General features: G+C 37.5%; 1 protein-coding gene across 3 annotated transcripts in view; it reads right to left on the bottom strand.

Moving 5' to 3' along the window:
• Window positions 1–23,631, bottom strand: part of UXS1 (UDP-glucuronate decarboxylase 1) — a 57,347-nt gene that overhangs the window by 24,449 nt on the left and 9,267 nt on the right. Inside the window, exons 2-6 of one of the 3 annotated variants that reach the window (XM_069005084.1) lie at window positions 20,661–20,688; window positions 17,905–17,953; window positions 15,788–15,831; window positions 12,242–12,302; window positions 7,261–7,441 (exon numbers count right to left, since the gene is read on the bottom strand). The exons of 1 other annotated variant lie outside the window; for it this stretch is intronic. In XM_069005084.1, the coding sequence (XP_068861185.1) occupies window positions 7,261–7,441; window positions 12,242–12,302; window positions 15,788–15,831; window positions 17,905–17,953; window positions 20,661–20,688 (363 nt within the window). The remainder of the gene's footprint in view (window positions 1–7,260; window positions 7,442–12,241; window positions 12,303–15,787; window positions 15,832–17,904; window positions 17,954–20,660; window positions 20,689–23,631) is intronic. One more of the 3 variants, XM_069005092.1, reaches the window with a different exon arrangement.

Below are 23,631 nucleotides of genomic sequence, written 5' to 3'. Positions count from 1 at the left end.
TAAAATAAGTGACTGCCTCAAGTTTTGCTTCTGAATATAAGTATCCCCTTCCCACAGCATGGTACTGTCATGAAACCAAAGACAAGGACTAGACTGGAAGCTGGCAAAAGGAATGCTCAGTGAAGATGCTGACTGATGCTTGCAAGCAGCAGGTAACTCAAGCACAGTGGTGCAGAAAAATGAACAAAGCAATACCTGAAGTCATCTATAGCCGACTCAAAGCTGAACTCTGATCTAAGTTTTATGCTGTTTCTTTCTACCTATTCCTACACAACCCTTTCTAAATCTAGTTTTCAACCAGCTGTGGTAGAATTTTTGCAAAGAGAAAATGTCACTTCAAAAGCATTTTGGTCTGTTAGTAATTTTACTGCCCAATTCTAATCTGTCAAAGCAGAAAGGAACTCTTTCCTGCCTCCCTCTCCACCCACTTAATTTTATTTTGTTTTGCGGTTTCTTTGGGTTTTTTAAAATATTGCTAATTTTTGATACACAGCAGCTCATACAGGAATGGTTCCTTTAATGGTGTGTGGCAATTCAGATACAAAAGGTCAAAAATCTACCACTCCTTTTGCTCCACAAGAATACAGCTAGGCCTGTGATTATCCAAGTGGCCATATAACTTTTAGCTAGAAACCAACGCGTATAAAATACAAAACCCCAAAAATTCCTTATAATCTTCAAGTTTATTCACTTATTTTTAAACATGAAACTAAGTGTAAGAAACAGTGAAAAAGAAAGCTAGAAAGCAAGAAAGAAAGCAGTCTCCACCTTTTAGTCCTTCATTCTTCTTTTTGTTTCCCAGCCAGCAATTGTTTTAAATGAAACAAAGAGAAAGAGCTGGGGGAAAAACAAGGTTTTCCTTGCCAAAGGTACAGTCTTGCCTGTCTCATTTGCCTCAAGGTACTTTTCCCCCATGCATAAAGGCAAAAATCTACCCCTGTATGGAGAAGGTTCAGCAAAAGCAGAACTGGCAGAGAGACAGAATATGGGCATTTGCCAAGAGTCAGATGGCTGTCTTCTGGATCAGAAGGATAGGCAACTAGGCAGCTGCAAGACCTTTTTCTCTTGCCTGGGAAGGACTCTTTAGTATATCAAGCCTCAGATCAACGAAAAACATCAGTTTTTCCAAAACATTTAGAGAATGCTGGACATTTCAGTAGGGTGAAAAGTTTCTACCACAAGCTTATCATATTTGATCCATCAAGATGACAATGCTGAAACAAGAATAATTATTTCTCATTCCACCTTCCCTCTATTTATTAACTGTCAGGTCTGTAAAATACGTACTTTTTTTTCGACCTCAGAATTTCAGCAGGCCAGCTAGACAAAGCCATCTACCCAGCTTGGCTGACAACCTCGTGTGTTGTAGCACAAAGCTAACAGTTATTTAAGATAGCAAGCAACTTAACTCTTGTTTCAGCCAGAACTGTGGAAAGCAATCCAAGCTACAGCTTTTCAAAGGATCAGCTGTTTGGGTGCCTGGGACAGTATCTACTGAAGGACAGAAAGAAATACATCCAGTAATGGACCTCCACAACTCTTCCTTGTTACATGAAGTAAAGAAAGAAGTTTTACAACATTTAATAAGACGACCTGAGCTAGCTTTGCAATTGAAGCCATAGTGCAACTGTTTGAAAATAACCGTGCGAACAGGTGTGCAAAGCGTTACGTTAAGGACCACAACAGAAGAAAAAATGATAACAATAAAATTCTGCAAGTTTTGTGTGTAACTCACATGGGGCACTAGAACTGTGTAAACCACTGTGAACACAGCAGCAAGTAGTTTACCAAGGATAGGATGGTAGACTAGTGATAAAGAAATATTAAACAAATTTGTTATGTTACAATTTTACTGAAAAAAAAGGCAAAAACAAGAAATCAAATTAATTTCAAAATAGCACAGACACAGAAGCTGGCATAAACATTCAAGCCAGGCACGCAAGGTACACCGAGGCAAATACAGAAGACTGTGCTCAACATAAAGTTTAAGTAACATATTGCAAGATAAACAGCAACTAATGTTTGTCTACGTGAAAAGCTAAAAAAAAAAACCTCCCTAAAGTTTAGCATACATGGAATCTGCAAGACCTAAATTTGGACACAAACATTCAATCTTGTGTTTTCCTTAATGCTAAACAAGAACAATTAGTAAAACCACTCCTACAAAATACTGCCATAAAACTACTGTCCTTCATACCATCTTTATTTTCTAGCCCTAATAGTGCATGTGTTCTCCATGCTTCCTAAGTGAATGGTAAGGGAGAAATCTACCACCTTTCGTATGACAGGAAATGACCTTCATCTTCAATTTCTGCCTTCAACATGTCATGGCCCCAGAAAGGACTAAACGGGTCACTAAGTCCACTAAGCACCTGCATCCATCACTATATTTTCTAGTCGGGAAGTACTGAGCAGAAAAGCTTTGACCAGAAGCATACAAATAAGTTTCTACAGCTTGAACATATGGACTTTTCTTGTAAAAACAGCAGCTGTGGCAATTTCATTACTGGAGGTCAGGCCAGAGAAGCTGACACAGTGAAGTGAGACATTTCTGTCGCCCTAACTGAAAAGGACTACAAATACAAGTTCATTTCCCTGATGCTAAAAATGTTGTCTGTAATGTCAAGCAAACTGGAATAACTTCATAAAGATTTACCATATTGCTCATACTGGAGCAGTTTTGGAGAGACCAAGATCAAGTCACCACTGCACTTGGCTCTGGACAAACAAAATAAAGTAGCATATGTTACCCTCTGCTTTGCCATAAACTTTCCTGACCATACAATTTAAAACCAGGAAGCTGAATGTGTTAAGCATCAAGAACAAAGTCTAGGAAGGGAAAAATCTGGGAAGTATGGAAGCAAAAAAAAAAGCTTTAAGACACTCCTTCTGCTTGTATTTGTATGTGCTTTAAATTACCTGAAGACTGAACCATTCTGGGATACTGTAGAACACTCTTAAGTAAAATGTTACCATCCTGATTTCTGGAAGGATCTTATTCACAAGAAGGCTACAGACTATTCTTTTGACCAATTTTGTGAGACTGCTGGTCTTAGCCTTAAAAATCAACTCGGACCCACAAGCCAGCAAAGTCTTTAAAAATAAAGGCTTTCTTTAGTCCCAGTCAAGCAAATGATTTAATAAAATTCTATAAATGTTATTTTACTTACCTATGTGTGTAACTAGCAACTACAACACCTCCTGAAAACTCTGAAAGCCATTATCATTGTAACTATATCTATCACATGCTTACAGCATGTCTCTCAACTTGCAAAATGCGTTTTTATTAAATCATTTTAAAAGCTTTTTCAGTGGAAGTTGAAAGACCCAAAACTACCTTTGTGTTCACAACAGTCACAGAAATTAGAGCCAGCATTTAAGAAATGTTTTTCCAGAAACTGGACTGCTGGCATTAAGAATTAAAACAAAACAACAAACCAAGACCAAAACCAAACAGCTTTAGTTAACTGAAGATCAGTTAATCTCAGAACATGAGCGATAAAATGGTTTATCATTACCTACCACTTACACTTCTCTCTCATTTCATTTTATATTATTTAGGTAGTGCACATGCACTTGTTTTAAAAAGTTTTTGAGCATCAGAGTGGAACTACTCTTCACTACTCTGCCCAAAAAGAGTTTGGGCAGCAGTTTCAGCTGCCACAGACTGCAATTTTAGAAGTATTATACAGTATTTTTCAAAATATACTGTGCACTTCCCTGTGATTAGGGAAGTGAAATCAACTCAACTGACTCAACTGTTTCCACCATTGACTGTGCATCTGTGGCATTTTCAGGCCTGTGTTTGCTTCAAATTTGTGAAAGGTGTGGTAAAAACAAATCAACAAACAACACTACCAAGGAACCAAAAAGAAATGCAAAGCCTAAGTGTGTTCCTGTGAATTGTGAAACAGTTCAGCTGAGGACATCTTTCAGATACAGGAGGTAGCTGAGTTTGAAGGAAATTTGCACCTATCATTTTACAGAAGATTAAGGCTTCCAAAAGTTGCTGAGGAAGCAGGAAGAAGAAACACCAGTGGGAGAAGGATATGGGCTACATATACCTGTCTGATGTTTTCTTCCAGATTTATTCAACTGCTGTGTGTGCCTAGGGGTAGTTGAAAACTGAATCTCGAGACCGAAAACTGAGAGGCATTTTGTTCCTGTTTAGGGGTCCATTCTGTGGAATGATTGTGTGTCATCTTATGACATCACCTTGAAAGTGCCTTGGTTTTTCATGTGTGTTTTTTGGGGGATTTGGTGGGTTGTGTATTTTTGGGGTTATTTTTGGTTTGTTTACATGTATCTGTGTTTTTAGGTTGGGGTTCTTTTTGTTTGGTTGTTTTGGTTTTTGTTTTTTTTTTTTTTTTTTTTTTTTACACATGTATTCAAGTATAACAATATTTCATAGTAGAAATACAGACTTTGGTGGCTTGAAGTTATATAGAAACAAACCCTTACTTTATACTACACAGTCAACTCTAATGCAAAGGTGGGTATAACCAAGACAGCACTAATGCTCAAGTCACTATGTAAACCAAGTGCATTACTAAGAACATACATTTATTTAATACAAAATTTCCTTTGGCATTTTCTAATGCAGTTTTATCTATTACCCTAAAGTGGGGTAGATCACGGTAACACCAGATCAAGCATTCATTCTCATTTGTTCTCTAGTTAACATCTATGTGTCTTTACACTATGGTTTGTATGAACATGACCCACAGTGCTCTCAAGTGACTACTTTGGGGAACCTGTAATATTAATGAATGTAGAGAATGAGGCAGAAAAAGTAAAGGTGTAAGTAAAGGTGGGTTGCTGTATTTTTTTCCCGATAATACAAAAAAGAAGAGTAAGAGATTCTTCTCTTTACAGACCAGCCTTCAGAAAAAAAATTGTCTTGCAGTACCAAAAAAGTGCCCATTTTATAGTGTATTTAAGCTCTACATAAGGGTTAGGCTGAAATGAAAATATCATTAAAAACACAGAAGTCAACTATAATAGGAAAAAAAGGGTTAATATAGCCATTTCAGACTTTTTTTTTCTTTTACTATTTTTCACCTTTCAAGATTCCTGAATTACCTTCATTCCACTAAAGAATTCAAAACCCTTCTTCTTCTGCTTGAAAAAAACCACGTGAAAACTTGTGCATTTCCCACTGACATTTCCAAATGCTAAAGCAAATTAAATCCTAGCAGAGGAGGAGAAAGACATTCAGCACTAGAGTTAACTATGGTTGTCCCAGGGCTAAAAAATAAAATGTGTGTTTAGGTGATTTATTATTGTCTCTGGCCAACCTAGATCGAGATCCAAGAATGCTGAGTGCCACTTCATGTCACGGATCAAAGATAATGACACAGCCAAGGCAGATTGTGCAGAGGCATCACTGTGAAGCTGACAGCTACACATCTTGAGACTAAATTCACTTTTCCATATCCAAAGTGAAAGCACCGTTCTTTCTAGACCAGAAATTAGGTCTATTTCAGAAAAAAAGCACTGATTATTCTCTCTGGAATTCAACTGTCAAACAACCTTATATAACCTGGTTTAAACAGGACAGAAAATACAGAGACATTCTTTAGACGCAAACCGACTTTTTATTGTGACTTCACAGTCATTCCAACTTCTATTTACAAGTAAAAAGGAGAAACTGGGACTAAGAAAAGAAGCATCTAATCTACATGCCAACTTGCTGATCTCTTCCAAAAACTATCCCCCATTGCCTCACTGGACTATAAACTCTGCAATGAAATAAAATTTTATCATGTTCTTACTGTATGAAAGTTAATTTTATTTTAAAAATTAGCCATGCCAGCTTCAATTTACACTGTTGGAAGATGAAAAGACATTCAATGAACTACCCACTGAATAACATGTAATAATTAGTTGCCAGTACTAAATAGGGAATTGGTGTCTTAATTAGATAGGCCATAGGAAACGTAGCTGGAGGATCTCAGAATTCCCATTCAGTAGTGCCTAGTTAGCTGGGCAACAGTATTAGCAATGATGGCAATTCTCTGCGAAAGCCTCGCGTGTAATCAGTCAGAAAGAAGGTAATGCATGGAAAAGATCAGAAAAGCTGACAAACTGAACTGGCTGAGGTATGAGCTACCAGCACCTGGAGTCAGTTAATAAGATCCTTGTTCTATTATCCTGTCAGTGGAAGGAGAAGTTTGAAGTAAAATAACACACAGTAACTGAACCAGTGCATTGTCAGAACAGAGTAGGAGCACGTGTTTTTGCAGGACTGTTTCAGTAGTATTGCCAGGAATTCATAACACGATAACACAAGAGATGCAACTACTAAAGATTTTTCCTGTGAAATTCCATCCACTAGAATTCAGCAGGAATTTAAAACAAACAAACTGAAAGCCAAACTGCTCAGTTTTTTTTTTTTTCCCTTAAAATGAACAAGTACATTGCTACAGAGTTTTAAAAGGATGGAGCACACCCACCAGAACTGCAGTGTAATTTGAGCAATGCTTTCACTGACTCATTATATAGTTAGATACTCCCACAGAAGTCTATAAATGCATGTCTCTCTCAAATACAACGTTAACGGTGCCTTAAAATCTGGTGCAATAGTTTGAGGTTTATGATACTTTAGATGTTGAGCCACTACTTTGAAGCAGAACATACTTTTGTTCGTTTGTTTGTTTCTTTCTTTAGGATTGGTGTATTTTTTTTTTGTTTTTTCATTGAAAACTAGGGAAATTCTGTGCTGCTGAATTTCCAACTCTACAGGTTGAAGAATGCCTGTACCTAAAGTGGGAGTGTTTTCTACAGAAGACACCAAAGGCGACTAAGGAAAGTTAATCTCCTCTCAACTGACCATACACAGTTGCAGGATGCATGTCTGGGTAACTGCAGCCCTAAATTAAACTTCAGTTCATGAAGTATCCGGACCACAGACTCTGTGTGTGTAAGCCTGTCCAGGCACACAGGAAAGTGCGACAACACATGGGACAGCAGACCAACCCACTGCCATCTGGCATTCTCACAAAATCAGTCACATCAGGATGTTTCTAAGGTCTCTTTCCTCCCATCCACTTGGAAAAGAACTAATTTCCATGACAAAAGTACTCTGAACCTCTTACTCCATACTGATCACAGAAAATAGGCTAACAGTAAACAAAGCACAAAGATATTACATAGATCAACCCAGAACTCAGTGCAAAAATTTCATTTCTTTAAAGACACATACACACTTAGAAGGGAAAAGCACAAAAAAGTGCAAATACCAAAGCAGAGCCTACCTACCTTCAATGTACAGGGGCTCAACGACATCGTGATTTATCAGTTCGAAGTTCTCATGACCAATCCAGTGCTCCACATTTCTTTTCCTGCCCGTAAAGAAGTTGTCCACAACTGTAACCTCATGGCCATCCATCATTAGTTTGTCAGTAAGATGAGAACCCACAAACCCTGCTCCTCCAGTTATCTGCGTTAGGACAGTTGGTATGAATTTCTTTTTCTTTTTACACAAACACTAGACAAAGTCTACAAACATGAAGACAGAACAGTAGGTTTCAGCTCTTTGCTTACTCCAGGGGAAGCAACTCCATTTCCATGTATATCTTTTTTCCAAGATTTACAGCTTTTAAAATTTTGAGAGACATACTTGACATATTTCATCACTGTCAGGCTAGAAGGTCAGCTACCTATTCACATCAACAAAATCTCTTTCTCAGATTACATTGTTTTCCTTTTTTTCCTTCGAATTGGATTGTGCTCTTCTTTGTGACAGCAAAGTCTGAAAGATGCAGAAAGGCAATAGGAGAAATTTCTGCAAATCCCATTTCTCAGAAAAAAAAAAGGTATGACAGAATGCCAGGTTATTTTCATGTCAGGCTTATCAGACATGTAAAACCAAGCTTTTGTCTGGTTTTAATGGAATACATGCTCAGTGTTCTAAGTAAATACTGTAAGTTTTCACCCAGAAAGGAAGAAGGGAATTCTTTGAAGACCTTTCATTTTAATTCCCTGCTTTCATTTTAAATCACTCCTTCTATGTTTTAATGCATCCATAGCTTACATCATTCTGGCCTAAGGAGGTCAGGCAGTTGGATTAGATGATCTTTGTAGGTCTCCTTCAACTGAAAAAACTCTGTGCTATACCATTAGCTCTGACATGCAGCATTTTCCTGTCTTGGAACTCTGATGTTCTACTGCAGAAACAAGCAGAAATAAAATATTTAAAACCCTGTACTCCTGTTTTATTGAAGAAACAAGAAAGTTCATTAATTTTTCCCTTTTTGCACCACAGACTTTAACAGCAAACAAACTAACAAAAATCACTAATTCAGTACTGAAGTAGTCAGCACAATAACTAGAACTGCAAGTTGTGTGACACATCCAGATCTATCTACAGAAGCAATTATTTTCTCTGCATTTCATAAACTGTTTTCAAGAACCAAGACACAACAGATCACGACTCTCAAAAAGTGGACTTGTAAAAGACCTCAGTGGCATCAGCTATATCATATAGCTGCATGATCAAATTCACATTTTGAAAGTGATTCAGCTGTTGATGCCCATTCTTCAGCTGTAGTGACAACTAATGAAGCAATGAAAGGACAAGGTGGAATCAAGCAGGAATCCAATGAATGGAGGGTGTACTACAATAACAAACTGCTGTGTGGAAAAGGATGAGATGCCTTAAGTTCTTTCACTTTAGGTTAGTCAAAAGTTAACCATTTCTCCTGTCCACTACCCTGACATAGCAAGTTTTTTTTTTTTTTAACTACAAAAAAAGCAAAGGAAAACCTCCAAAGATTGAAAAGGAAAAAAACATACAAAAAACATCATCTGTTTTCTTTTGCAAAAACTTGAACGTCCACTTCTTGTAGTCTCATGCTTCTTTTTCTTATAAAAAATTCAGGGACACTAGTGTGTCAAAGCAACTGTAAGTATCAGTTAATAAAAGAATCATTTAGTTGGTCTATTTAGTATTCTTCTGAGTGTCAGGGCTTCATTGTAACAGATTCAACATTCCGTTCCCTGACAAACCTGAAGGAGAACCAGGATTTAGGAGAAACACAGACAGACAGACAGACAGAATGAAAGACAGACAGAATGAAAGACAGACAGAATGAAAGACAGACAGAATCTCGAGGCTCCCATTATGCTGCACTAGAGAAGAAGCAAGAGCAGGATTTTGGCAGAATGCTGTGAATGAGGAAAGAAGAAGAGCAGTAACTGAGGGAGAACAGCCCTTTGCCATGTCTCACCACTTGGCAGGGGGGGAAAAATCAAACCCATGCATGGAAAACATAATGCCATGAGTTTATCCTGTCTTTCAAGCAAGCTGCAGCCTTGCTGAATGTTCCAAGGGTTTTGGCTTTTTTTTGGTGGTGACCAGGATAAAACTCTTCTATAGAAGAACCTACTCCTTCAACTGAGGCCCAAGGAAATCTGCTACTATTTCTATTTCAAGATTCTAGAGAAGATAAAATCAATGCTTGCAATATATGTCTTTGGTCCAGTAAAAGGAAGTGTTTTCTTCCCAATATCCCTTTTGAAAAACAAACCATAACAAAACCAACCAAAAAAAGGGCAAAAAGCACAAAAACCCAAAGGAAAATAGCATACAAAAAGAAGAAAAAAAGCACAAAAAAAAGGGAAAAAAAAGAGCACAAACCAATTTTGTCTGGAAAGAAGTTTTGAACTGCCTTAGACCTACCAGTAGTTTTTATGATAAATCTAAGTTGGCTTTATTAACATATCGCTTCCATGGATGTTAGACAAAGAACTTAAGAAATGATTGAAAAAGGAGCTGAATTTCCCCTGGAAAAGTAAAAAACTGTGTAAATTATGTTTTTCATCACTACTTGAGGCAACATTTAAAAAAAGATGATTTATCACTGAAGTTCTTTGTACAACTTTCCTGTAATCACTCATAAATGCATAACTTCTAAATATTACTTCCTGCAAATCACAATGGCATATTAATCTACATAATCATAAGTTGTACATGAATCATATCCACATCAGAACTGGAACACCAGCACTTGGGTCTTAAAAAGGAATTCTTTATTAAGGCAACATTAATAAAAATATTTAATGACTTAGTAGTGCAAGTATGCTTGGTAACTTCAGCACCCAATAAAAGGCACAAATATTACTGATAATTTTCTTCACTAGCGACACTTAAAAGTTTGTCTATCTATTACACAAGTTCATTGCTGCTGTGTGCATTCAGATTCAAAACATCTTATGTCCTATAAGGAAATTAATATAATTTTCTTGTTTTCTGCTTTTATCAGTTTACTATACATTCAATTCAGAAAAAACCCCACCCAACAGACTGAACCAATGGCAACACTATCTTCCACAAAAACATAATTCCTTCTCCTGCATGTGAAAGCCTCTGGTCCAGTCACTGCAGAGAACTCAGGAAATAGATAAATCATGCACAACAAGGTGAATATCTCTTTTCAATGAAAGTGACAGGACATCTAGTCTTAGCTGAGATATCACCACTACTAGAAATCATCTCCAAAGAGATGCAGTGTAATAGAAAATAACTGCTAGAACTGTTGTCTGATCAGGACAGTGCTGTGGGGATCTCCAGGATGGAGCTGGAGACTGCAGTCAGAACAAAAAAAAAGTAAAATCAAATGAAGAATGAATTCTAGGAAAAGATTTAGTATTAACAAAATACAAAGCACATGATCTAGCAAAATTCACTTGGCTGGCCAATTCTTGAGAATTTTGAAGAGTCATGCAAGGTTTTTATGGGAACTTCAGCTTCTTCAAAAGAACATGGATTATTTCCCCTAGGATTATGACAGCAATATTGTAACAGAAGGGAACTGTCCACATGGGCAGGAGGCCTATGAATGCCCATCTGAGTTGGCACAAAACTGGCCAAAACAACCTGCCACTCCTTTTGGCCAGCTTTCTCTTCAGTCTTTTAAACTCTACAAAATACACGAGGAACCGAAAAGCTATTCACCTCCAGGTCAGCTGAAAACACTCCTATTCCAACTACTTGCCATCTCTGTTGAAGCAACAGATTTCAACAAAATATACAGTATCTTTCAGTGGCAAAGTCTGGAAGTGAACATTACGAGCTCCACAGCCTGTTAACAGCTTTCACTGACACTTTTCTTGAAAGTACATTCTCACTTACACAAAAAACATGACATTAAGGTTACTTTATCACCCTTGCAAATACATGAAGTACACAATTCAGGAATTTTTAGAATTAAACCTCTCTCTATTTTCCTCAGTTTATTTTCTATATTCAACAGGGGCACTGGGAGTCTACAGGTCTCCCTCCTTCAGACTGTCATAAAAATGACAGAACACCATTGCAGAACTAAACTAATTTGGTAATGCTTAATTCTTGGTGAAACTTCACAATAGCAATGAAGACTATTGCCTAACAATGCAGTAAAATAACTTTATCTGCACGTTTTCAGTTTTTCCTTCAAAATTTTGAAGTCAAAGCAAACAAAAGCACCACCTACGTTAGGCATGCTGCAGGGTTTTGTCCTAGACTTTACTTTCTACTAGAGAGACAGAAGTTCATACTCTATTTTACACATCTCAAGTAGCTATACTTTCTCTGCCTTCAAAACAGGGGGACAATCCCCTGCCCCCCCACCCTGACAAACAGAAACAAGGAAAAATCTAGATCACAGATAACTTCAAAAGTGTTTGCAGACAAAACTGTAAAGTTGATTTGCAACACAATTCACTAAGTTTAAGAATGCCTTGGACAACTACTTGTCCTGACTTAACCTGCCATCCTCTTCCATCCTCAACTGCTTATGAGGCTTCAAAATAACAGGAAAAACAGAGAAGAAACAGAGAGATGAACCATTCCCTCCATAGCAACTTCTTTTCTAGCCTTATGACTAGATTTTGCCCAGTTTGGTTAGACAAGGTTCCTGTCAAGATGTGCTTAAAAAGTTTCCTGGTCTCTGCAAGTTTAAGCCATCTGGGAGCACACACAGAGACTCTTTGGAAATGTGACCCTGAGAAGTTACACGGAGAGCAGTTTAATTGGCAAGACAAACTTCAAAAGCAGAGTCCAAGTCTACTGTTTATATGCTGAGTTTGAGAACATCAACACAAGTAAGTGAAGCACTGCCTTAAAACCTGTACAACACAATATGACATCCAAGGTAATTTCCTTTATCCCGTCTTATGTCTTTAATCCTACAAAACAGATTACATTCCACAGAAATTTTGGTATTTCCCCAAAACAACCACCAAGTAAACACCAACTTACCAGGATTCTTTTACGATCCTTTTCTGATAAAAATTTCACTGGTGGGTATTTCTGGGTGAAACTATAGAACATTTCAAAACAAAGAAGAAAAACTAAGTAAGTTTCAGCTTTGTTTCTTCTTCCACATACTTGTCTTTGAAATGTGAGAAACTACTCTGAAAACCTCCCATTCTTGAAGTTCTGCTAAGAGTATATTTAGTCCTTTATTCTAAAAAAGGATCTGGATCAAGACAAGACAATGCCTATGCACGGTGAAATATCAAAATCCATCTGCAAAGAGTGCTTTTAAAATTTCTGCCTGATTTTATGTAATGAGTCGCCTGACTTCTACCTTTTGAGAGCAGAACTAGTGCCAGGCATGACATCACACGAGACTAGAAAAATAAAACATGAGCAGTGATTGGACACCTCTTTTTAAAGTTTTAAAAGGCAAACAACCTTCTTAAAAGCTCTGGAAAAGAAAGTAAGTTGTATTGACTTACCACATTGACTTGAAACACTTCTTGAAGTTTCAATGTGAAACTTACAACATGAAGTTTTAATTCTCCTTAAGGTTTTACAAAAACCAATATAAAGTTTACAATCAGAATGCTGAAAAAATACATTTTAAGATACTTCAACAATTTCTATGAGAGAGCTTATTCAGCATGAAAACTGATCTTAATTTTCTTAGAAATAGCTAGACTGCCATTTATTTGATGATTTTCAAGCTAATGTAATTTAATTTTTGCACCTTCTTTACAGGAACTTCAACCAAAACCACCATAAAATTATGTGACATATGAATCTAAAGTGCTCATCTCTTGATGCCTCAAACCTTAGATGAACTTCTCTCCCTCCCTGGCATGCATTCTGCATACAGCAACAAAGTCCTCTGAAAGAAGGTGTGAATTTTGTTTATTTATTTCAGTAATTAGCATCATAGTCTTGGCAATTTATTACCACAGATTTTTCTTAACTAAATATCAGTGTGACACTGCACAAAAATCAAACTATGGTTACTCTTCTCCTCCAGTAAGTCCACAGGCTAGAGATGCAGCCTGATGTAGCACGCAGGAGCCAAAAATGCCAAGAGTTATTACATCTTGCTATACTCACAAACAGACGGTGACTGAACTGACCCTACAACTGTGATCTTGAAGCACCTCCTCCTCTGCTTCTAACCTGCAGTACTGGCTCAACTTTGGAATTCTTCAGTGCCAGAGCACAGATGCTTCTGTACTTTATCCAATTTTCATCACAGCATGAAAGCTGCTTTCAGTTTCTTGGATAGGGGAAATATGGCAATGGAACCTTCCAACATTAGCCACACACGGAGACTCAAAAAAAAGCTACCTACACTTGCCTTACATTACATACAGGTCACTAACAATTTCTTTGATTTATGCTGAAGCAGTGAAAGACAGCAGTGCACAAGCACAATGCAGACATGTAAAACACACCCTTTCTGTGACAGAGAGAACAATCCACTCATAAGGAGATTTATGGAGTTCAAAAAAAGTTTAAGTGCCAAATAACTAGATGCAAGGCAAGTCTCTCTCCTCCATTTCCAAGATCACTATTTTAAGGTTGCATTAATCCATCCTGGAGTCATATTGCTGCCACAAGGACCTCACAACCATTTCTGCTCCTTCCATTACACCAGTAGCAGTTTACAGACAGCGGGATAGAGTTTGGCAGACAAATGATGACCTTTTGGCAACAAAATGGAGTTTATCTTGACTTAATGTTTGCTTTGATGATTACGTGGCAATGCTTTGGCTGTGTAAATTCGTAACAAAACTTTACAGCTCTAGCCTCAGTTAAACAACCTCTTGTCATGAGACTAGCATTAAGGAATTCTTGTCTTTCCTGCTTCTCAAAAGCATGAAGATGGATTGCTTTCAGGTTTTATCAGCTTATGAGGTAAGAAAACATTGACACTAGAGTAAGCTTTGCAAACTGGATCAGCTTTCAGGCATCTGACAGTGAGTAGTTATTTACTGTCACTTCACATAGACATAAAATTTAAAAAATATTAATTGCAACAACTCACATTCAGCTGAATCACCAGAGGTAAATGCCTACATTATTTGAAAAATAATAATAAGACAATATTAAGAGCCCCCCTTTTGTGAAAGTATAATTTCCAGATTGGTTCATACAGAGGTAAAAAAATATTTTGATTCTTTCTCATTTTTCCTAGAGGTCTGAAACAAGACTTATCAATACACATGAAAAGGCAAGAGTATTTACATAGCTTCTGGGAGAAGTTTTAACTTAATGGTTCTGCTCAACAACTCATCGTATTTTTTCAAATGAGCAACAATTATTAAATAAAAAAGAGCCAATCAGGATACCCTCCCACAAAGGTCCTCTGTGGATGGCAGAAGAAATACCTGGATTACCCACAACTGAAGCTGAAGGTTTACTGGACTATCAACACAGATTAAATAAATCAACTGAATGTTTTGTCAAGGTGGTGACACAATCTGCAATTTGTTTCATATTGCCAATATATGCCTAATTCAAACTATGAAGTTCACATGCACATTGAGAGATGAGCAATCAGATCAGTGTTCTAACTGAAATAAACTGCATGTGGCAGGTCACTGAACCTTTCAAATCAATTGTAAAAAACAGAACTGAAATTTTTTCTCCTTTTTTTTTTTCCTCACAGCCCAGGAGGGGTGGGAGGAGGAGGGGCAGCAGCTCACTGACAAGACAAAATTCTGAACACCAAAGCACTGCAGGTGTCAAGCATATCCCTGGCCAGCCACAATGGTATTCTGTCCCCTCTCCAGAGGAACAGCACACAACCACCAGTATGCAATACCCCCTGAGGGCTTACTGGTACTGCTTGGACAACCCAGCCTCGGCCCTTTGCAATGCAGCACTCTCTGCTTTGCCTGGGATACCAACAGTCACCTGCAAAACAGTACCACTGGCAAAAGAAACAAGTCCTTGTCAGAGCTGACAGTTCCCACCCAGACCTTATTTTATGATGAAAAGCATCTGTCCATGAGGATGCCCAGATTAGAGAACTGATCTGACACAAAGGCAAACAGGCAGAGTGAGGGATAACACATTCCCTTACAAATCCTGAGGGAAGCAGGTCAGTCAGGCTCATCCAAAGCATATACAGAGACTAAGATGCACAAGTGAATCACTGTACAGTAGCTGAACCACAGTAACCGATCACAAGTGTGGGAAAACTGTGGTAAAGCATATTTTAAGTCTCTTGAAGATGAAACCAGCATGTCTTAGCAGACATAAACCACAGTAATCCATTCATCAGCTGGACTCCAAATAGCAAATTCCTCCACAGGATTTGAACTTTACAAGAGTACAGCACTCCCAGCTTGGTTTAGTAGGATCAATCAGCCTGAATACCTTAACCATTACTGTCTTAGCATTCAATGCCCTGTCCTCACTTACATATGATAACAACTCAAAGATGCTGAAGGTATATACAAAAATTTATTTCAAGCTTACAACTACAGACCTGACTGCTACAGAAAAGAAATTGTGCCTTTGAGTGCTTCCTAAATTCAGCAGATGACATACCTTTTTTCTAGATCTTTGATCTTCTCCCTTAGAGGTGCAACAGCCTAAAATAAAGGAAAAACATTTAATCGTTGAAGAATTAAACAAGATCCACATCACAAAACATGCACATAGCAAGTTGCCTTAGAGCAAAAATCATAGCGAACAGTCTCCTATGCAGATCTTTACTGAAGACATTCCAGGAAACTTACATTTTAAAAGCCTCCTTTACATAAAAAAAATCTTGAACCCTTTCCACCAAAAATCAAATCACCTATAACAGTGTGAAATGAAAATCCCACAGCTTACCACTGAAAACAAAACATCTCAAGGCTACGAGTACCATAGTCTTGACAAGGACATTCAATGTTATGATTCCTATTTGGCAAAGTGGAGTCATAAGTGACTTGTCTAAGGTTGTCAAAGGTAATCTATAACCAGCAACAGCACAATGGGACAGTAATTTAAACCTCAACTATTTAAATGGACAACAGGAAAGCACACAGAGGACACAGGCACAGAGAGAGGGACATTAGCTCCAGTGAAATGACTGTAGTTCTCTCAGAACATGCAATGCAAATTTTAAGATACATCATGTTTAAGTAACTAAATATGTTGTACATCATGATTTGAGGGTATATTTAGGCTTAAGAAAATATTCAAAGGAAATTTGTTAGAAAATATGGTTCACCTACCAAGACTTCTGTTTGCATTTTCATGGCTTTACAAGAGAGAATCACTTAAGCTGGCATCAGTTTCAGTTTCTTTATCACAGGACCCAAATTTCTAACAGTCCTGCTGAATTACAGGAATCCTTGAACTCTTGTTTTTAAGTTTACTAAAGCCTTGTCACAAAATTTAGCCTCTAGGGCTATATATAAGTTGAAAGCTCTCAGAGGTTCTAACTGGTACTAAGTGGCAGCACATCAGTAACCATTGTCAACTTGTTTTATACAAATACTTCTGATTAGAGCTAGACAATTCAGGAACTTCGTAAACTGAATAAAGCTGCTTATTTGTGTTAAAAGGAAATGATATGGTATTGCCATTTATATTCATTAAATATTTAGCTCTGGGGAACAGCAAATAGTTCTTGAAACAGTTATTCTGATAGTGTAAGACATTATACAAATACAGCTTTAAAGTAAGATCCAGAAATGCCCAACTTCTCAGACCTTACAGTAAACTCCGATCTACACATCGAATTTCAAGTATTTCACCATTCTTAAAACAACTGGAATTTTCACAATGCTTGTTGCAACACTTACCAGAATTAAAAAAAAACCCCAAACAAAAAAACGAAGAGAGAAGAATGCAAAAGACAAACTAAGAATACAAGCTCTCCATTGATTTTAAGCGAACAACTGCTATATAAACCTGCTGGAATACAAGACACTAGGCAGACCAGACTACACTAGTACAGGAACACACACCCACACAAGGGTAAGGGGTATCAGCCTCAAGGACTTCTCTATCTATTTAATACTTTGTTTTATTGTTATTAGACTGGAAGCCTAAAACATTTGGAGCAAGATCTGTTGCACACATTCTTAATACTTCACAACAAACTGAGGCTGAAATGGAAATTCAGAGGTATTGGTACAGAAGTTCAGAACCACTAATATGTTCAGTACCCATGTCTACTTCAGAAATTGCCAGGACTTGTGCTTAAAGCATTGGCACTGCACACACTCCCCAACCACAAACATTGCTATCTTTGATCGTTAGCTAAGAACAAACCAAAGCAATTTTGGACACCTTCAAATTTGTAAGGCCCCTTATATATACTTCACATTTTGTAAGGGAGTCAGAGGAAAGAATGTGGGTACATCCTTTCAGTAACAAATAAAGCAGTTCTTGGGAGGATTCTACCATAGTCTCTACAGCAAATTCATCAGCAGATCTACCACTTTCAAGAAAAGTTTTAATGAAAATAAAGCAGAGTCACAGATCAGTGTTAGAAACTCCACTAGAGCAAAGAACAGTTAAAAAACTGAGGTACAGACAGAAACCTAATGCTTTGAATGGTTTTAGCATAATGAAGAGTAAGGAGAGAAAACTAAATATAGCCCTTCAATATGAAATGAGTGAAATGGAGTCCTCAAGATAAAACAGATTACAACTATTAGAAAACTAACCTCCTCTATTCTACTTTCCACCTTCTGATCCCCATTTTCTTGAAGAGACCTGTTGGCAAGAAAAGAAAAAAAGTAATCCATACCTAAGCAATAACTGCTCCACTGCACCTGCATCATGCTAAAACAGCATCCTCAAAACATTCCAAGTTAGTATTATTTCAAAGACATAATTAGAACGACTTAAAGTGGATGGTCTAATTTCCATTGAAATCCATCAGTTTGGCAGAAACTGAACCAAGCCCACAGGAAAGAACAGTAATAATAAAAATGACATTCATTTTACATAGAAAATTAACTTCATTTTAGAAAAGTGTCTAATTATTGGTTTTGAATGTAACTTTATTGTGCAAAGGCCCAGACCCTCTTTGAGGGTCTCTGCTTACTGTATGCTGACAAAATATTTTCCCTTAATGCCACTACAGTATCAATCAAAAAGAGAGAAGGGCAAAAGTATCTCACTTTGACTTCGAACTTTACCAAACACATGGGAAAAAACCCCCCAACTGCACTAAAACGTGTCTTCAGCAACTGCCTGATGGGCAATACTGACTTTTCACACGAATGTTACTCATTTGAAATGAGGCCAAGGATGAAGTATGTCATGGTAACTTGTGAAAACAGAGTACTGTCTAAAAGGCCAGTGTCTTGCACCGATCTGTGTGGTCTCATTTAGGATCTGATTGTGTAAAGTTATTCAGTTATGTTCACTCTTGAGTAAAGTTGTAGAAATGTAGAATATGTATTTTTAAATTCTACCTCTTGTATCAAGGTTATGCAATTTTCCTTACACTTGTGTAATTATATATTTTTTTAAATGAAACCTTCTGAAAGGGGAATTATTTATCTCACAGTAGTAAGTTTTTGCATACTAGAGGATTCATGGGTATCCAACATAAAATGGAGTTCTTTCAAGTGAAAAACAGAGGTCCTTTACTTGGGTCCTGAACTCATTACACCTACAGAAACAGAAGATCCTTTGTTAAGCAGATATATTTATATATATACACCACACTGTTACAAGTAAGAGCAACGATTCCCTTCATAACCCTCTGTAAAACTCTCATCTTTTTAAAAAGTCAGCTCACTCTATTACTGAGGCAAAGACCTTACCAACCAGATTTATTTTTATCTCTAAAGAATACAGTAAATTCCTACACTAAGACAAACATTCCCTGAACTATCTTTTCAAACCAAGTTGTCATTTGTTGCATTGGTGGCAAATAAAACCCCTGCAGCTTCCATAGAATGAATTTACTATAAGAAAGCAATATTAAGCTATCCTGGTGGATTTTGAAAATGTTTTCCCAAGTAACAGAAATTTACAAAAAACTATGCAAACAACGGTGGAACAGATAGCCTTTCCTGTTTTATAAGTGAGCAAGGAAAATTTGGAAAACCCCTCAGAATTTTAAAAGGTCCCCTCAAAAATAGTTCCTACTATTTTTTATTCACAAATCCTGGAACTCAAGGGCTGGCACTCTGCAGTTTATTTTTTAATGAGCATTTCCTCCTAACAAAGGCAATTCTTGTTAGCTGAGGATCAACATCAGACCTTCAGAAATAATTTTCCCCCTCAACAGCTCTATAAAGGACATCTCAAATAATAATTCAGATGAAGGTAGTGGCAGAATTTGTAAGGATGGCTTATCAGGGAATAAACACCTTGGATCCCACACCCACCCACCCTCCTTAAACCTCTCTCTGAGGTTCTTGTCCTTCGTTAAGAAATGCTCAGCTGCTCATGAAACAGCTGCTAAGCTGCCATAGTTCGCTGGTCATGATAACATGGTAATCTAAATGATATCCCCATCTGCAAGCCACAGCAGCTCAGCAGCTGTTTGCTTGACAGCTGAGCACTCTTTGCAGCAACAGGGGGAAACTATAAGAGGAGCAGAGTGGACCACTTGGCATAGGAACAGACCCCAGGGTAAGCTGTCCTGGGTGAATTAGAGCCTAGAGAAAATTCATATTTTTTCTTATTTTGTCTCAAATTTTCCTTACTGTGTGCTGCTAACCGTGGCAACAGAATACCAAAACCCTTTACTAGCAAAACAGCACAGTAAAATATTTTGTCCTCTATATACAATGACTTTGCTGTAAGGAATAAGCTGTCCTCATACTCTCTTCAATTTCTTTTGCAGCTGTGAATTTTCCTGGAGGACAAACTCACATGCAAGCAGAAACGTGAAAATCTGAATGTTTTGCAAACATATTGCTTGTCTTTCTATTTCTAAAAGAAAAAATTCTAGGGGACAATGCAGTATTTTCTGCTTTTCAGCAGTTAAACCACCAGATTCTCTACCAATTAACTGTGGAGGAGGAAAAACTCTCCAAAGCACGTTTCTGATTCTAGGTACAGAAATATAATAATGGCAAGCAGTGGACAATGTGCTGCTCTTCAATATTTAAGCCCACATTATCACTGAGGTATGGTCACATTTGTGCTGAGGAAAAGCAGAATCCAAGCCCATGCAACCAGGCATGCCAACCAACTGGCCAAAATCAGAAGATGAATTTGTGCAAAAAAAGGCAGATGATGAAGTGTGAGTAAAATCCTGGGCGAGATCTATAGCAAACATTCAACCATTTTTGAGACAGAACACTTTGTATTTAAAAAAATGGTATCAGCTGCTTAGCAACCACCCAAACAACAGTGTGAGCTGCTGTTTTTCTCTCTACTTTGTATGTATTGATGGGAAAGGTAAGTTAATTTTATTACACATAAGGATATTCAATACAAAAATTATATACATTACCTCATATTGACAAAGTTTCCCCATACAGCTGGAAAATAAGAAGAGAAAAAACATTACAATGTCATATAGCAGTACATGAGGTCATTTTTTCCTTTTATCCTCAGAAAGCATTTAAGACAATATTAAGTATGTTAATCACAAATTATCTAAGTAAGTTACATACACACACCCCCCAAGTGTCTAGAACACAGTTTTACAGTATGGGTGGAATTCTGATGAGATTACATGAGATGGTAAAAAATATGCAGGAATTATCTAAACTGTAATTTGTCACTGCACACAGATTAAATAAACCAGAACACAACTTATTTATTAGGGATGTTGGAAAAAATGAGAAGAGCACTAAAGAAGCCTTGTAGACCTGAACCACACAAATTGGAAACTGCAGAGTCACAAAAGACTGGCCATTACAGGTGAGAGCTGAACCAGTCCAAAGAAGTGCCACAAGAGTCCTGCATTAAAGGTAGCAAGTGCTTGTATGCACATATGTTCTTTCTCTAAATACATATATATTGTAACTTTTAAGCAATATAACTTTTAAAATGCCTCAGTAAGCAAACAAAATTCATTTATTACTGTTTGTATGGAAAAAGTTTTATAGAAAGATAAATCACAATATAAAATTGAAAACCAAAGATGTACCAGATGTTTTTAGGTTCACAAAAGATTCAGCTGCCCAAATTACTTTCTACTAGAAAAAAAAAACCTTCTGAAACTGGTCAGGGTTTAGGTGATTATAAGACAACTATAAGAACACTGAGTTTCCTTTTAACTTTCAACTAAGACACAGAATACAGTTTAAAGTGAAAAAATGAGAAGCCATAAACCAGGCTACACTGCCAAGGAAGACTTGACAATTTCACATCATCAAGATAAACAAGGTTAACATGGAACAGTTATGTAAGGGACTCTGCAAAACAAGCAACATAGGAAATATACCCCAAATATCTCCAGAAAAATCATTCTGAAGTTGCTCTTTAACAGACGAGGCTCAAGCTAAGGACCCAAATTACACTGGGTCTTAGGGAGTAGCCTATATGCAGTATTAACATACATACAGAAAGCTTCTGAAGTATCCACAGATTTTGCAAGCTGTATTGCAGGTCTCGAGTAGCAGCTAGTAAAGTATTTTGCCTACCTTTAGGCTTTGCACGTACATTTCCATCACTATTACCCAATGAGCTCAAGCAGACGATGAGGTGTTACAGAAACAAAACAAAAACCACTGCTACAGTCACAGGCACCTTCCAGGCAAGAGGAGAAATGAAACATTCCCAGGGAGGAGGAGTGGGGAGGACACAAATGAGGATTCAGTAATGCAGTTGTTCTAGCCTTTAGGGGATGGCAAAGCTATTGAACTGTTCCTAAGTGCTGAGTGCTGCTGAGTAACCCAAAGAGTAATTCAAAGGAATCCATGACAGACTATGAAATAAGCTGTAGGAGGGCCCTGTGATATCTGTAGTGATATCATAAAACCTCCTCTCATCTTCTGGGCAAAAGATAGGGAAGCTTTATATTAGAACAAATGATTCATAAAATCCAACTGAATTTTTAAAAAACCCTGGATTTTGCGTTAACTAGATAAAGTAAATTTAATGTGGGGGAAAAAGGGATACAGTGTTGAGCACAGTTAAATTCAAGTTATTTACCCTCTGGCTAGGATTTTAGAATTATGTATGATAACATTAATGGAAAAACACTTTTGTTTCTTTCAGTGAACAGTGACGATCTGGCAGTTACAGGTACAAAATTCTCCAGTTAAACACAACTGAGCTATACTTATAACGAATAATTTTTCTGGGCTAGAGAAACCCATACAAATAATCTAAGTGGTTATGCAGTGGCAGTAAGCATCTGGGTTTAGCTGGTAAAGTAGGAATTGATTGGGGAAAAAAAAGAAAAAAAAAGAACTGCCAGCTGCAACACAAATACCACCTCCCAGTTTTGTTGCAAAAGACAGTGCAGCCACACTGCATACAAGGAACTGGCTTCCTAAAGAAAACATGTGACTTGTGTGTACTCAGTGTCCACAGCAGGGAAGGGATTCACATCCTTCCAGAAACACTGTGTTTGATGATATCCTAGTTCTGTTGGAGTACATGACTAGTTGCATTAAACTTTTATGAAGCATATTTGGGTACCACTGAAAAAAAAATAAATTAAAAATTGCAAAATTAAGCACAGAGGAGCTATCACACAGAGCTATGTGAAGAACCCTGAAGTCTCTCGTGTAGAGAGACATTGCAAAAACTCGCTTCAACATCCTGACTGCCCTCATAAAGGATTCTGAATGCACAGTTCTAAAAAGGATCTTTTTGGCTACTGGTGCTCAAATGGAGCTTACACCAAGGTTGAAGGGATCAGAGCTAAGATTTCCGTACAAGAGTGGAAATAAGGTTTGGCTGTTTTTCTTCCAAATACACAGCTGTTTATATAACGAGCTTACCCAGCAGCAGAACCAGCAGCACAACTCTGGCTCACAGAGGATTTCCTTGCCCTAAAGGTTATGTCAAGGCCAGTCTGACATTCAGGCAAGAATGATGGAAACACAGAGGTAAGTAGGTCCAAATCAACAAGCAGAATGATGAAAATCCTTACAGACATCACAAAACCACTTGACAGGCCCACCAACTTCAGGCCCCAAAAGCTGCCAACATGGATGGTTAAAAAAATCTTCCACATCAGCAAGGTCATGAATTGGGCACTACACATAAACCCAAGTTTCCAAAAGCACGAGAGTCCTAACGGACCATATTAGACCAAACACTAACAACCCAGAAGCTCACCGTAAAAAACAGTTTTAAAAATTCAAGTCTAAAGCCAAATCTTTTAAGCCAAAAAGTATTAATCCAGGATAATAGTCCTGTGCCAATTCTCAGACTGTAGAGATTTAACACCCTCACCTCGCACAGCCACACAGTAAATCCTCTATGAAGATCTTCCTACTCATCCAACTAGAGAGCATTCACAA

Source organism: Aphelocoma coerulescens, chromosome 1 (assembly GCF_041296385.1).
Source record: "Aphelocoma coerulescens isolate FSJ_1873_10779 chromosome 1, UR_Acoe_1.0, whole genome shotgun sequence".
Taxonomy (NCBI): Eukaryota; Metazoa; Chordata; class Aves; order Passeriformes; family Corvidae; genus Aphelocoma; species Aphelocoma coerulescens.
The sequence above is the reverse complement of the archived record's forward strand: the minus strand, read 5'-3'. Positions and strand labels throughout refer to the sequence as shown.